Source organism: Leptodactylus fuscus, chromosome 3, assembly GCF_031893055.1.
Source record: "Leptodactylus fuscus isolate aLepFus1 chromosome 3, aLepFus1.hap2, whole genome shotgun sequence".
Classification (NCBI taxonomy): domain Eukaryota; kingdom Metazoa; phylum Chordata; class Amphibia; order Anura; family Leptodactylidae; genus Leptodactylus; species Leptodactylus fuscus.
This window is the reverse complement of record NC_134267.1, coordinates 59153388-59169712: the sequence shown is the minus strand read 5'-3', so window position 1 is coordinate 59169712 and position 16325 is coordinate 59153388. Positions and strand designations below refer to the sequence as shown.

Sequence of the window (16325 nt, the reverse complement as noted above, 5' to 3'; positions counted from 1 at the left end):
ACAGAAATCACATAAAGCTATGATTTTGTTGGGCAGAACCCATTAAAGCAAAGGTTCCAATTCCTTGTGAAGTACAGCAAATGACTATGAAGGCCTGCACTCTAAATGATTCTCTATAGATGCATGCCGGAGTGTGTTTACATATGCAGCTATGTGATACACAGACTATAGTTAGGTAGTATACTGCTGGGAATTTCTCGGCTAGTAAAAGCCAAGTAATTAAAAAAAAATTGAAGTAGAAAACATTTCATATTGTACTTTGCAGACTTGTTTCCTCTCTATTTACATAGTAAGCCTGTAAGCATGGTGACGTGGTTGCAGCATTTATAGGGCTCTGGCTGTCTTCCTCTTGAGCTACAAACTTGTCTTTAGGTGTATGCATCCGATGCGCATCCAACATTTCCAGCAACAAATCGTAGAGAGGCACAACGTTTTTGCACTTCATGCTGTACAGATGTTCCATTCCCTTATTGCTGTAAAGATAAAAGTAACAATATTTTAGCAGAGAAAATGTTTCAGTCTAACAAGACGGCCAAAAAGAAATTTACAGTGAAGCCCATCTTTTATTGGTCCTGGCTTAATATTAAACTAATGTAAAATCAGATTTTTCATACCCTATGCAGTATTAAAATCATCTGGTGGATCTAGCTTTCATATACTGTAGAAACCATCCACAAGCTTTTTATAGATCTGTTACATTTATCACAGATTTGTCTTTCGTTACCTTTACTCCAGAGATTTATGGTATAAGATAACCAGACTTTTCTTTACATGGTTCTTTGATACTGTGTCCAGAGATGTCTATTCTGCATCTGTTGCCCCCCAGTGGTTGTGTTGTGCACTGCTGCTTGTCCAGGATGACATGGTACCAACAAATAATGTCTCTTTCCATTCTAAACTTTGATCAATCACTATTACATGTCTTATCACCCATTATCTCCTAATCACAAGAGCAGCTGGACACTGAGGGATAAATGGAAAACTTAGTAGAGTTCTTTTAAAGGGGATTTCCAAGACCTACATATCCATGATCTAAGCGTAGGATAGGCCATCTACAGTATATCAGATTGGTGGGGGTCCAATACCACTTTTCAACTGCTTGAAGCAACAGCAGCAATGATAGGACTGACACATAGCAGCAAGTGACATCTTCACAGACTAGTACTTCATTAGAGCTCGGCCTCATTCACTTATACAGCTGCATATAAATAGCCTAATCCCAACCGGTGATATCTCACATGGAAGAATCTCCTTTTTCATATGACACAAAAAGCAAGTTTTTACGTTTTATAATGTCCAAGGTATAACTTTTTGAAATGACCCCTCCCCCCCATTTTCTCTACATTTTACGGCCAGTACTCCCGTGCATAGTAACATTCAGTGAGAGGCAGAAAACGGATTTCTATACAAAAGCAAGGAAGAGAGTGAAAAATACAGGAATTAACAAAAATGACACAAAGTTTGTTAACAAAGTATATTATAAGGTGTACTAATGACAAAAATACTGCCAGAATATTAAACGTCGCTGACATTTAAGAAAGAATTTGATTTATCCCTAAACATGTCATCTGTCATTGAATTCTGTTGTGGAAATACAGTAAAGAGCTTTTAATGGATCTGCCTTTTCCTTATCCTCCTCCAGCATTACTCCCAAAGGAGGGCCCAAACTTAAAAGTTATTTATTATGCTTCTTACTCTTTTAGTTAGTGTTTAGGCTGCATTTGTTTATTCTCATAAGATATATGTCCCCTTAGTTTGTGTACCTTTACTATTGAGGACATTGTCCCAGTTTATGTCATTAACCCTTTCCTGATATCCACCATACTAGTATGGCGGATGTCAGGTGTTTAAAGATGGCGGCCACCATAGCCTCCGGGTGTTTGCTGTTTTATATATTGCAGTCAGTGGCCTATCAGGACTTTACCAGAATTGCAAGATGACCAGTATACCCTGTATCTAAGAGGTTAATTGTCCATGATCAGAATTGTCTCAGATCATGCACAATGCTGGGTCCCTGGTGTGTAAAACACAGGGTATGGTGCCTGCTCAGTTCCAATGTGTGCTCCATTTTTAAAGATCCAACAGCCACTGTACATGTATGGCAGCTGAAAGAGGATAAAATAAAATCTAGAAGAGTCTCCCCTCTTGGTTCTGAACTAGTTGTAACAGTAAGGCTTTCACACAGAGTTATTTGGTCAGGAATCCGCCTCAAAATCAGCCTCCAAAAAAAGAGCTCTATTGGGAAGCTTTTTTTAGAGGCTGATTTTGAGGCAGATTCCTGACCAAAAAACTCTGTGAACTCAGCCTAAGTTGTCTTTGTTAGCCTCATCAATGCTGCCTTATCTAATGTTCTTGTATTTTTTGCTTCTTTCTTTAGATTTGGGGATTGGTAACAAACCCCTGGCAGTATTTTATTATTCTTTTTCCCTTTCTTCATTTCCACCCACTCCTTATATTCATTCTTGTCATCCAACAGTATGGGTTTGAGGCAGGGTTTTATATGCAGGCAAACCTGTATAGCATCCCCTGTGTGTATACTGTATGTTTAACAATAAAGATTCTGTCATTATCGAGTATACCATCTTATATGCTTTGGAAGTCTTTTATAACCATAGTGTTTTACTGTAGACTTTTTCATTTAGGCAGAAGATTTATAACATGAGCTTGAGCCAAGTAATGGAGCATGTTGCTTAGATTTCCTTGCCAAGCACATCTTATTATATGAGCAGATCAGAACCCTTACTCCTAGAGATTAAGATTTGTGTAAGGGCTTTATTAAAATGTACTGGGAGTAACTAGTAAAAAAAAGTCTTATCTATTTGATATTGTAACACGTTAGCTACATATCTTAAGATATGATTTATCAAAGCCAAATGTTTAGAAATAAGCTTCAGTGATTCCTGGATTTTCCGGTTCAAAAGACTAAAGATGCATATACACCATAAACAGCTTGCAACTGACATTATTCCCAATCCACCCATATATACAGCATACCCCATATAAATAAGGTAGTTGGCCAGTTCTGTCAATATCAGTGTTATCAGGTTATCAAGAATATGATTAGTGAGCAGTGGAGCACTAAGCATGAAAACATTCTGCGTGTTCTGGTAAACATCGGATCTGTTGGGTCCTAACAGTCTGAGATCTAAGAGATCAGTGTACATCTAACACCCAGGGCCCCTGCTGATCAACCATTTGAAGAGACCATAGTGCTTTTGCGAACGCCCTCACCCCTTCGCTATTTACACCGCAAAGTTCTGTTTTAGTGAACATGCAATGTAATTACAGCCTGTGATAATATCACGGCTTCAATAAAATAGATAAGGAGTGATGTAAATAATGAAGGGTTCCCATACAGTGTAATATGCTTCACCATAGTCCCCACATAGTATTATATACTTAACAGTGGTCCACACACAGCGTAATGCTCCACAGTGGCCCCCACACAGTTCAATATGCTCCACCATGGCCCACACAAAGTATAATGTGCTCCACAGCGACCCAACACATATTATATGCTCCACAGTGGCCCCCACATTGTATAATATGCTGCACAGGGGCCCACACACAGTATAATATGCTACACCGAGGCCCCATCATATTATATGCTCCACAGTGTCCCCCACACAGTACAATATGCTCAACAGTGGCCCCCCTCACATTGAATAATATGCTCCACAGTGGGCCACACATTGTATAATATGCTGCACAGGGGCCCACACACAGTATAATATGCTACACAGAGGCCCCACCATATTATATGCTCTACAGTGTCTCCCACACAGTACAATATGCTTAACAGTGGCCCCCCCCACATAGCATAATATGCTCCACAGCGACCTCCATATAGTATAATATGCTCCACAGTGGTGTCCACATAGTATAATATGCTCCACAGTGGCGTCCACGTAGAATAATATAATTCCAAGAGTCACAATTAAGATGAATATTCATGAGGTTCGGCACTCCAATTAGTTTTAGTGCTGTCATTATAACTCAGTTACAGGCTAGAAGAGCATGTTGGGTTGACTAATATTGGAAAGGGCCCCTTTCCATTAACAATATATATAGCGGTTGGAGAACCAAGCTTTCTCCGATCTGTATAACAGTTTTGTGGGGACACAGCCATTTCCATCGGGCCCCATACAACTCTGTAAGTGCTCTCACCCACTGTCACCACAATTGTTAAGACACCTATTACTAGTTTGCAGTTTCAGCACCCTCTGGGTCGCAATATATCTCGGCCAGCTTTGGTCACACAATGGGAGTCACAGCCAAAAGTCGCTGTGTGGTTCTAGCCTTATTCAGCAGAGTGCCACAAAGAAGTTTGGAGTTAATTGATCCATCCCAAGCTTGCAGTAGTAACTGCTTGGCTCTAGCACATGATAATGGAATAGTGAATAAGTTTAGAGACTAAGCATAGTAACTGAACAGTCTCACAAAGAATAAATAACTTGTGCCTAACAAACAAATTCCTGGTGAACTGATTGATCGTCCAATGTGTTTGGGGGTGTCCTAAAGTGGTCATGCATGTTGGATTTCAACAGGCTTGATCCTTGTGTTCTCTACAAGATAATTTACTGCCAAAGTTGCCTGGAAACAGCTTATTCCGCTCTTCCATTGAGAACACATTTGGTCTATTGTGTACCAGTATGAAGGAAGTCCCAGGGGAGAACCTAGACCAGTGATGGTGAACCTTTAGAAGACCGAGTACCCAAACTGCAACGCAAAACCCGATAATGTATTGCAAAGTGCCAACACAGCAATTTAATCTTAATACTGACGTTTTATTTTGGAAAAAACAACTCAAACATTAACATCTTTGGTCTTAAAAGAAAAACACAACAAGGCCCAATTAACACAACCCTAGTCATGTTACATATTATATGCCCCACTGCTGGAACCCACATATATTATATGCCCCACTGCTGGACCCCACATATATTATATACCCCACATATGGCCCCCACATATATTATATGCCCCACATATGGCCCCCACATATATTATATGCCCCACATATGGCCCCCACATACCGTATATTATATGCCCACATATAGCCCTCACATATATTATATGCCCCACATATAGCCCTCACATATATTCTATGCCCCACATATATTATATGCCCCACATATGTCCCCCACATATTTTGTCCACTGTAGGCCCCCACACAGCAGTTTAAAATACTTACCTAGTATGATGGCTGCAGTCCCAGGAAGAGCATCCTTCTTCACCTCCTGCTGCAGGCACTGATGACTACACTGATGAAGTCATCGCGCCGGCGTAGGGGCAGAGGTTATACACTCTGCAATCACTGTAGGCCACGTGACCGCGGCCTACACTGACAGCTTTCAGCTGTGTGTACAAATGCACACACAGCTGAAAGCAGCGGCGATCATTCACTAAGGGCCCGTTCACATGAAGAAAAAGTGCGTATATTTTGGCAAAATACACGTGTAAAAATAAGACTCCCATTGACTTCAATGACATTTTTTTTACACGTGTAAAAAAACACGTCAAAATACACGTGTAAAATGTCATTGAAGTCAATGGGAGTCTTATTTTTACAGGTGTATTTTGCCAAAATACAGTGGGGCAAAAAAGTATTTAGTCAGTCACCAATAGTGCAAGTTCCACCACTTAAAAAGATGAGAGGCGTCTGTAATTTACATCATAGGTAGACCTCAACTATGAGAGACAAAATGAGAAAACAAATCCAGAAAATCACATTGTCTGATTTTGTAAGAATTTATTTGCAAATTATGGTGGAAAATAAGTATTTGGTCACCTACAAACAATCAAGATTTCTGGCTCTCACAGACCTGTAACTTCTTCTTTAAGAGTCTCCTCTTTCCTCCACTCATTACCTGTAGTAATGGCACCTGTTTAAACTTGTTATCAGTATAAAAAGACACCTGTGCACACCCTCAAACAGTCAGACTCCAAACTCCACTATGGTGAAGACCAAAGAGCTGTCAAAGGACACCAGAAACAAAATTGTAGCCCTGCACCAGGCTGGGAAGACTGAATCTGCAATAGACAACCAGCTTGGATTGAAGAAATCAACTGTGGGAGCAATAATTAGAAAATGGAAGACATACAAGACCACTGATAATCTCCCTGGATCTGGGGCTCCATGCAAAATCTCACCCCGTGGGGTCAAAATGATCACAAGAACGGTGAGCAAAAATCCCAGAACCAAACGGGGGGACCTAGTGAATGAACTGCAGAGAGCTGGGACCAATGTAACAAAGCCTACCATCAGTAACACACTATGCCGCTAGGGACTCAGATCCTGCAGTGCCAGACGTGTCCCACTGCTTAAGCCAGTACATGTCCGGGCCCGTCTGAAGTTTGCTAGAGAGCATTTGGATGATCCAGAAGAGTATTGGGAGAATGTCCTATGGTCTGATGAAACCAAACTGGAACTGTTTGGTAGAAACACAACTTTTCGTGTTTGGAGGAAAAAGAATACTGAGTTGCATCCATCAAACACCATACCTACTGTAAAGCATGGGGGTGGAAACATCATGCTTTGGGGCTGTTTCTCTGCAAAGGGGCCAGGACGACTGATCTGGGTACATGAAAGAATGAATGGGGCCATGTATCGTAAGATTTTGAGTGCAAACCTCCTTCCATCAGCAAGGGCATTGAAGATGAAACGTGGATGGGTCTTTCAACATGACAATGATCCAAAGCACACCGCCAGGGCAATGAAGGAGTGGCTCTGTAAGAAGCATTTCAAGGTCCTGGAGTGGCCTAGCCAGTCTCCAGATCTCAACCCTATAGAAAACCTTTGGAGGGAATTGAAAGTCCGTGTTGCCAAGCGACAGCCCCAAAACATCACTGCTCTAGAGGAGATCTGCATGGAGGAATGGGCCAACATACCAACAACAGCGTGTGCCAACCTTGTGAAGACTTACAGAAAACGTTTGACCTCTGTCATTGCCAACAAAGGATATATAACAAAGTATTGAGATGAAATTTTGTTACTGACCAAATACTTATTTTCCACCATAATTTGCAAATAAATTCTTACAAAATCAGACAATGTGATTTTCTGGATTTGTTTTCTCATTTTGTCTCTCATAGTTGAGGTCTACCTATGATGTAAATTACAGACGCCTCTCATCTTTTTAAGTGGTGGAACTTGCACTATTGGTGACTGACTAAATACTTTTTTGCCCCACTGTACATGCACATTTACTCCGTGTGAACCGGCCCTTATGGGGAATCCTGTACCGGATTCCTTATTAGTGAGTGATCTTGGCGATGGTACGCGTGCCAGCAGAGAGGGCTCTGCGTGCCCTAGGTTCGCCATCATTGACCTAGACTCTCTTCTACTACTTGAAGCGACATATGAAAAGCTGTCCCCTCCCAAAATAAAATACCTTACCCGGCAATCTGGTTAGGTGAGAGAGCCCCCCTAATTAAAATTGTTGGCCACGTCACTCTATTTTCAGATCAAAAAGATCCCCATTTATTTGGCCGACACAGTATAACACCCTCTTTACTGGCCCCCACACAGTGTAACACCCTCTTAACTGATCCTCAAACAGTAAATTGCCCTCTTTACTTGTCCCCGCACAGTTTATGGCGCCCTTGCCTACTGACCGCAACATTATATTACTCCCTTTACTGGTCCCCACACAGTATATAGTTCCCCTTTACTGACTCCTACACAGTGTATTATCCTTTTTTAGACCCCCACACAGTATATTGTCCTCTTCTTTTTGGCCCCCACACAGTATACATCCCCCCATTTTGGCCCCCACACAGTGATATGTCAGTCTTAAAGTCAATCAAAGAAATCAATGATACACCCTGAAGAATTGAGGCTCCATAGGACACTATCTTCTGAACCTCATATAAATTTTACTTGTTAAATAGGCCATTGCCATATGATTTTAAGCCCGTGAGGTCGCTGCTTTTTTTGTTTTACTTCATTTGCCCTGAAGAACCAGCGATATCATGCTGGGGAAACATGTAGGGAGGAGAATAGCAGTATGATAGGAGACAGTCTGCACAATTTACCTAGAAACTATGAATCTAGTGGTGGCCGGACCGCACTTTGCACCACACTATTATGCTTTGCCGAGTACACAGTGAAAACTCCTTCCCACTCTGCTTCATACTATTACGTCTTGCTGAGTGTATACTCGCCACTCACCACGTCATAGTATGGCACTGTAATGCCGAGGGCACAGGAGTTGTACCTGTGGCATTACCTCCAGTACTCGGCTGGGTCACACAGCCGAAGGCGTCAGAAGATATTCCTACTCCAACAGATTAACTCCCTCAGTTAACAAAACAGTGTAAAAGTTATAGGTATCGGAATACGATGACCTCAGAAAAATTGTTAATTTCAAAAAGAGAGGTTTTATTTTGTGAAAGTGGTAAATAAACCCAATATAACTATGGTGTCGCTGTAATCGCCATGACCTGCCAGACAAAGCTGCCATGTCATTTTTATTGCAGAGTGAATGCTGTAAAAAACAAAATAAAAAAAATTATGATGGTAATGTTGTATTTTTTTTTTTTATTATAAATGCCCAAAAACGTTCTTTTCTTGATCATTTAAGTAGATGTAAAGGTTGTGTTTGCAGGACTTTTTGTCTGCAATTTTCGATAGACTCCGCACTGGAGCCTTCAATGTTGATGTAAATGTAGCCTAATGTGGATGGCTTGTCTAATAACGCCAATGATTGTGGGTCTGCACTCAGGCATCAAGCTCAGTGGTATTATATGATGCTTCTATGAGGTTTTTAATAAAGATAGGTGATATTTAGATCTGCAATAAGAGTAATAATTTGCGAAAGCATTATTTCTTCTTTTGCTTACCTCATATGCCTAATATGGGAAAGAATAAGAAGTAATTGAGCCAGTCGTCTCTGCTGCTGCTGAAGGGAAAGTCCAGTTTTAGCCATAAAATACACCAATGTGTCTATGATTTTGTCCAAAATCAAATGAATTTGGTCTGTATCTTCTAGAGATTCTAAGGTACTAGACAAAAATGTATATACACCTGAAGAAAGGGGAAAATAAAGAAAGTTAGCTTAGGTATGTCTTATGGTTGCAGGTGTAGTAAATAATATCTGGACCTTTAAAGCTAAGGCCCAACGTAGCGAGACCGGTCTCCTATTCAGGTTCACTCAGTGTTTACACAATGGGTAGTGGGCAGTGTATAGATGCCCAATAGTCATCACACTGGCGGATGCTGGATGCGACTTTACATTTTACACCTATTAGTTGGCTTACATGGTGCTAGATATTTGTACACTGCTGCACGTTATAGCAAGTCTATCACCTCCCCCAAACATATTCAACTGTCACCACCATGTTACAGAGCACATTTCAGTGATAAACATCATAAGGCCTGGTTCACATCTGTGTTCGGAATTCTGCTCAGGGAGTCCACTTGGGGACCAACCCCCCCCCCCCAAAATGGAATACTGAATGTATTAAAAAGCAGTTAGCTAGTTTGCTTCTTCAACTGCATACCAAACCATCAGCAGCAGCACAGGAGGCTCTCAACCTGTCAGCTGAGTGACCATGGTCAAGATTGGCTGGGGTAAGGCTGGTGACTCTCCGGAACCAAAGGACAGGCCACTCCAGTCAGTGGGAATGCAAAAATTCCTTAAAAAACAGCAGGCTTCGGGATCTTCTTCTTCTCCAGGGAAGTTGGCACCTGAGGAATCGAGCGGACAGCGTGCAGTGCCACTTGACTCCGACGGGGATGGCTCCTTGCAGGATAATTCCTCGTCATCTATCTCTAAAGGGTATTTAAAAAAGACTTTGTCTCAATCTCTCTCAAATGCTATGGCCCCTGTGCTGAAAGAGCTCACTGCTCTTCGCGAGGACTTTGCTAATGTGATCCACCGGGTGGATAGGCTGGAGACCTGTCAGGGAGAATTGCAGCATGTGGCTTCCTCCGTGTCTGAACGCTTAGATACCCATGCCGCTCACTTTAACTACACTTATTTGGCGCTGGAGGACTTGGATAATCGCTCCCGCTGCAGAAATCTGCGTATACGGGGTCTCCCAGAAACCTACATGCAAGAACAGCTTCCCTCTATTGTAGCCAGTGTCTTCTCCTCATTGGTGGGTGTGGATGTCGCTTCAAAAATGAGGTTGGAGAGGATCCAGAGAGCTGCTCGCCCCAAACCTAGTGCAGAGGCCCCGCCACGGGACGTGGTGTGTGCCCTTTTTTCCCATATGCATACTGTGGATCTTCTTCGTGCAGCCAGGGATGCAGCTGATTTATCCTATGAGGGACACTTGCTGAAGCTGTATCAGGACTTGGCACCTTCTACCCTTCAGAAGCGCCGGGTGCTGAAGCCACTTTTGGATTACCTGCGAGCTAAGGGGTTTAACTATGCCTGGTTATTTCCCTTCGGCTTTTCGGTTCCTCACAATGGCAAGAGATTGGTGGTCCGTATGCCTCAGGACTTGGAGCGCCTATGGGGAGCTCTGAACATCCCTCCTATCACTGTTCCCTCTTGGATGCCGATGCAGGAAGAGGCGCTACAGTTACCGGCGACTTGGCAACTTCCACCGAGTTGCTCTGAATCCCTGGATGCTGCGTCGGCCTCTGCTGAGAGTTGATAGCTCCGGTTGCCATGTTCTTTCCAGATGGTTGCGCGGACTTTACTTGTTTTCATATTGGAGTTATTTCTGGTTTGCGACTCATTTCATTTTGCTTTTTTCACTCATCCCCCCCCCTCCTCCCCCCTCACTCTTTTTTTTTTTTTACCTTTTCCTTCCTACCCTCCCGTCTGCCTCACCCCCCTCCTTTACCTTTCTCTATTTTCAAATTTTATATTGATATTGTTATTTCTGGCCTCTTTATGCTGAAGCGCATCTTTGCGCTTGGGCCTGGTCCTGACTGTTTTTCGTATACCATGGACAGCTGTTATTCTATGGATGGTCATGGTCTTTGGTCTTATGCTCATTTTCTCTGCTGTTAAAAGCAGTTAGCTAAGAAACCACACGGACCCCACAGACTATAATGGGGTCTATGTGGTTTCCACACAAATCATGCGGAGAGAAAAGTGCCCAAGATGACATCCCGAATGGAATACCGATTGCAGATGTGAACCAGACCAAACAGAATATGTCACTTTTGTAGATTTGGAGAGAAGCAACATTGAAGTCTTATGCAAATGAAGCAGTTGGTGCACTGGGGGTGGGCCTTCAGCTCTGCAAGCACTGCTCTTACTGCTGAGGTTGGATCAACTCTCACAGCACAGGAGATGGTAGAAGTCAGAGTGGTAAGTGCAGTGCTCCATGGAGCTGGAGGTCCGCCCACAGTGCACCAACTGCTTCATTTGCATAAAGTTGTTTTTCTCCAAATCTACAAAAGTGACATACATAACAAAGGTACATTGTTCATCACTATAATGTGCTCAGTAATGCAGTAGAGGGTAGTTGAATATTCTTGAGGAGGTTGATAGACTCCCTTTATGCCACAACCTTTCAAACAAAAATCTCACACTTCATATCCATTATACTTATTACAGGTAAATGTGCTCCAAGGCATTTTTTGGTTTTCTAGGTTTCACACGAAATAGTATAGTTACTTGAGATCAAAGACGACAAAGCTCTGCTACATATATCTATATACCCCAGAAGATTGTGAGCTGTAAAATAACATCACATTTACATTCAAGCTACTCAATTCCATTACAGAAATATGTATGAGCTAAATAGCAAACTTTATAGCCTTCCTGTCTCTGCAGAAAGATGCATTGACTGAAGGACCTTTTAGAAGCAAATATCTTCATTAAAATACCGCAGCTCGGAAAAGATCAGGCTTTAATTAAGAGGAAGATTCTATTTGCATGAAAAAGGAAGGCGAGGAAACCCGAGTGCAAGTACTTAAGACACGCAGCTCATAAAGCGCCATAATTATGGAAATCAGTCAAAGTTTCATGAAAGGGAACAGAACATTTGATATCACAGAATTTACTACAATTTATACAGCAGGAAAGCGCTGCACATAATTCCATTACAATTATTCAATCGCTACATAATAAACATATCTATTGAACCTTATTAGCCATAATTATAATATCGCACTGATTTTATTTCAGTCTGATCTTTGCCTTCTGTTATAAATATTAAATATTCAGAAAATTTGCTTTAATTCTTAATAAACAGACAAATCTTTCCTCGTTTCGTTCCACAACATTGTTAGTTGTTTAGATAAATTAGTTATGGAGGACTCGCTGTCATAAGACATTGAGCTGCCTTCAGAGTGTGACTTTAAGTGCAGCAAACACGGCATTGAGATTATTGATCTGAAATGTGAAGACCGCATCACAATGGCCCTATGTAAAACACTATAAGAAATATTTGGGGGCTTTTCTTCCATACAACTAAGGCCTGGTTCACATCTGCGTTCGGTGTTCCATTTGGGAAGTCTGCTTGGGGACCCCTGATCAGAATACCGAACACATTGACAAGCAGTGAGCAATGAAAGCACACGAACCCCATAGACTATAATGGAGTCCATGTGTTTTCCGCACGGTGTCCACACAAGTCATGCAGAGAGAAAAGTAGTTCATGACACTGGGCGGAAAACACACGGACCCCATTATAGTCTATGGGGTCCATGTGCTTTCATAATCTCACCATTTGTCAATGTGTTTGGTATTCTCTTTGGGGGGGTCCCCAACCAGACTCCCTGAACTGTATACCAAACGCAGATGTGAACAAGGCCTGAGCAGGAAAATCAAAATCAAACTAGTGAAAGTACCTTGTAGAGCTGCTCCTACTCTTTCCAAAAATATTATTCTTATTCTGAATTGCAGCTCCATTTTTCATGAAAATCAGCATTTTATTATTGCACAAATTAACTGCAAAGGGCATTTCTTTTCCTGCTGGACCTTCATTCTCTGCTCTAGATATCTTCCCCTAACTACCACCTAACGCCATCCCCCCATTGCTTGAGAGGCATCTTCCACTTTTTCACTATTTATTTGTAGTTAGGGGCTGTTATCTAGAGCGGAGAGAGTGAAACTCGTACAGGGAAGACACACCCTTTAAACCCTTTACAGCTAATTTGCATAAGCAAAAACACAGACTTTCATGAAAATGGAACAGCAATGCCATAAAAGAAAGGTATCTTGGGAAAGTGTAGAAAAAACCTACAAGATACTGTCATTAGTTTCATTTCCTGTTTGTTACACTAATAGTCGTACAACGATTCTCCTACTGACAGACTCCCATTAATCAAAATAGATTATTGCTCACATGAAAGAAAAGTACAAGTAGGTGTGGCTAGAGTCCCAAATATAAGCGGCCATTCGAGATGCAAAACAAGTAGCATCAGCAATAGCATTGAACTCACCAGTTTATTGCACTTTTTAGTAATATCTTTATAATTTAACATAGGCTAAGTGAGACGAGCTGCCCCAGTAAATGCACCATTTTGTACTACATGTGCACCCGCAGAACCTTGAGCATGCACATCTAGCACAATACACCCTGTTAGCTGATTTAGTCAAGTCCTCACTTCATAAATTTCTAGCGTTACAAAATCAAGTGACCATTATTTTTTACCTAATAGAATAGGTTAGTCGGTGAAACATTTTCTGACCATATATATATATATATATATATATATATATATATATATATATAAAGAGAGAGAGTAACACATTTAACTTTGTGTTATTGTTTTATATGGGCAATAAAATGTTACACCATTTTATTTAACTACTGTGACCATTAACAATCAGTGACTCTGTAGAAATGTAAGAGTTAACCATCTTAGGGGTAACAGTCTAATAGGTTACCAAAGCATACGTCCATGAATAGAGGAGCTCTCTATGGTTCGGGACTTATTGGAAACCCAATTGTGTATTCCTTATTGTGAGGGTGTTGTATCCAATGCATCTGCCATAATTCAGGATTTCTATGGCAAATCCCATGTATCATTAGTGTATACCTAAAAGTATTAACTACTGTGATTACAGTTCTTGAAAATTTAACATGTCATCTTACTGTTTCATATAGCCGGGCTTAGACTATAGGAAGATACTTATCAAACGCTGTTTGCTCTGATAAAACCAGTTTCTTATTCCGTTACTATGTGGAGGCTAAAAGTTCTTGTTCAAACAGGTCTTCAGTATGTGATCTCAGAATTAAGGGCGATATGGCCCTCTAAATGGTTTTCTAGGTACATCAGTATATTCGTACATAGTCTGTGAATCACTGGTTGGTTCAGATCAGATGTACATACAGTACGGACATAACACAATGTAACTGCATTTTCAGGATTTTTTACCTGTCTTTAAATTACAGATACGAATTAAGATGAGTTTCTGATTTAGGTTCAACATTTCGGTAACAGTCAACAAGCCTAAATTGATATTTATTGTTTATTGTTATTTTTACCTGCGGTAGGTTCTTATACACTGGGAGAAACATTTGGTCTTATAACTAAAGCTAAATGTCTAGTCTGTATTTCATATTTACCAGAATTTAGAAGAATAATAGACTTTAAACAGATAAATTCTTCACCACGTAGTCTCATCATTCGGAACCGAGTGGCTGTGGTGACCAACATATCAAAGATTTCCACCAAACCTTCTACACAGCGCCCCTGATTCCTGTATGAAGAGAAAACCAAATTATATATATATATAGACATACATATATGTACATGAAAAAAAAAACTACAATTAAATTTCATTAGTCTGTGTAGGTACTTATAAGAAAAGCATGAATCACTATGTATGTATTTCATAGATGACACATTTACAATGTATATACATAATTTTCTGTCTAATAGACATTTAGAGGTTCAAAGTATAATTTCCTTCTTGTTGATAAGACGAAAGATAGACCTAACATGACACACACCTATATGGTGGTCTCTCCTGAAGGAGTGACGATATCCCCCTAAGATGACAAAGACAAATACTAGTGTGACTATGGCAGACTATTCTGTAACTTCTCCATATGCTGTATATGATTATTGAAGGACATATGGGCAGACTTGTGAATCATGTATGGAATTATTTACAACAGTCCATCATGTTCTTTCACTATGAATGGTTAACGTGAAGTCTTATTACCACAACAGCCATGTTTAATTTTCTGCTTAGATTTGATGTAACAAGGTGAGAAACATTCTTTTCCCAGTCCAGTAATTGACCATTTATACGGACCGCGCAGGTAGGGGGTATGTGTTTTTACTGCAAGGCTCATTGTTATAGTTCACCCAGTGTGACCAACCTTTCTGTTATTACATGTAGATTTCAGAATAATAGATCTCAGTTATTCTAGCAGAAAATGATGTTTTTCATAACACTTTACCTAGTTTATTTTACTCTCAAAGCTCTTTTTTTTTTTTTTTTTTACAATACGTAAACCACAATGTAAATTCAAGCACATTAACTCTTCCGGCATTCAGACCATATGAGGTGTATAAAAGTAAGGGCTTATAACAAGTATACTTATTATTGACAACACTGTGGTGCAACACTTAGTGGTATTCAGATGGGAGATGGATAGCTACCAGGACGGTTCAAGTTCCAGCCAGCTACTAGCAAAAATGATGAGAAAAAACAGACTCAAGCCATCTTTCTATATGACACAATGGCCATCGTTTGCCTACATTGTATTTAATACCCTTTAAAGCAGTCTTGCATTGCAGACTAGATCACACAGTGCTAGGCCATAGGGGCATAGCATAAGGAGGGGGGGGGATAACGTCCGCAGTAATAAGTGTAATTAGACTAGTTAGTACCATGGATCTATATATTTATATATTCAGAGATCGTGTAACCAAATCCACTGTCTCTCCAGTTGAAAGAGTATATATTTGTCCCTGAAGCTACAACATCAAAACACATAGAGAACACATTCCTTTAACTGTGTATTGACTGACCCCCCTTCACCACAAGCGGATCAGTAAAGTGCAAAGTAGATATTACCAGAATCTGTCCTACTCTGCACATTCAGTCTTTGTCCTACAAATACCTCCATTTGCACTAATGTCATAGACATAGGTTATAAACGTCATAGAATGGTCAATTTTATATATACAGGATGTGTCTTCCAAGCGTTGTCCTACTTGAATATCATGCCTTATGTATATACTTCTAGGGACCCATTTATATTGTGCTTTATGCAATGTGGTTTTTAGTGCATTTTAGAATAAAAATGTATATAAAATGCATGTACATAGGACATTATTATTATTTATTTATATAGCACCATTAATTCCATGGTGCTACATTTGCAATAAGCCCAATTTTATCTACACGTTCATCTTCTATAACTATGTTAATAAATATCTTCTTAATTTGTAC

The 16325-nt window shown here is 40.5% G+C and overlaps 1 protein-coding gene across 1 annotated transcript in view; it reads right to left on the bottom strand.

Moving 5' to 3' along the window:
- Window positions 1–247: 247 nt before the first annotated feature.
- Window positions 248–16325, bottom strand: part of ESR1 (estrogen receptor 1) — a 182482-nt gene continuing 166404 nt past the window's right edge. The window contains exons 7-9 of the mRNA XM_075267645.1: window positions 14485–14618; window positions 8845–9028; window positions 248–473 (exon numbers count right to left, since the gene is read on the bottom strand). Of these exons, the coding sequence (XP_075123746.1) occupies window positions 248–473; window positions 8845–9028; window positions 14485–14618 (544 nt within the window). The remainder of the gene's footprint in view (window positions 474–8844; window positions 9029–14484; window positions 14619–16325) is intronic.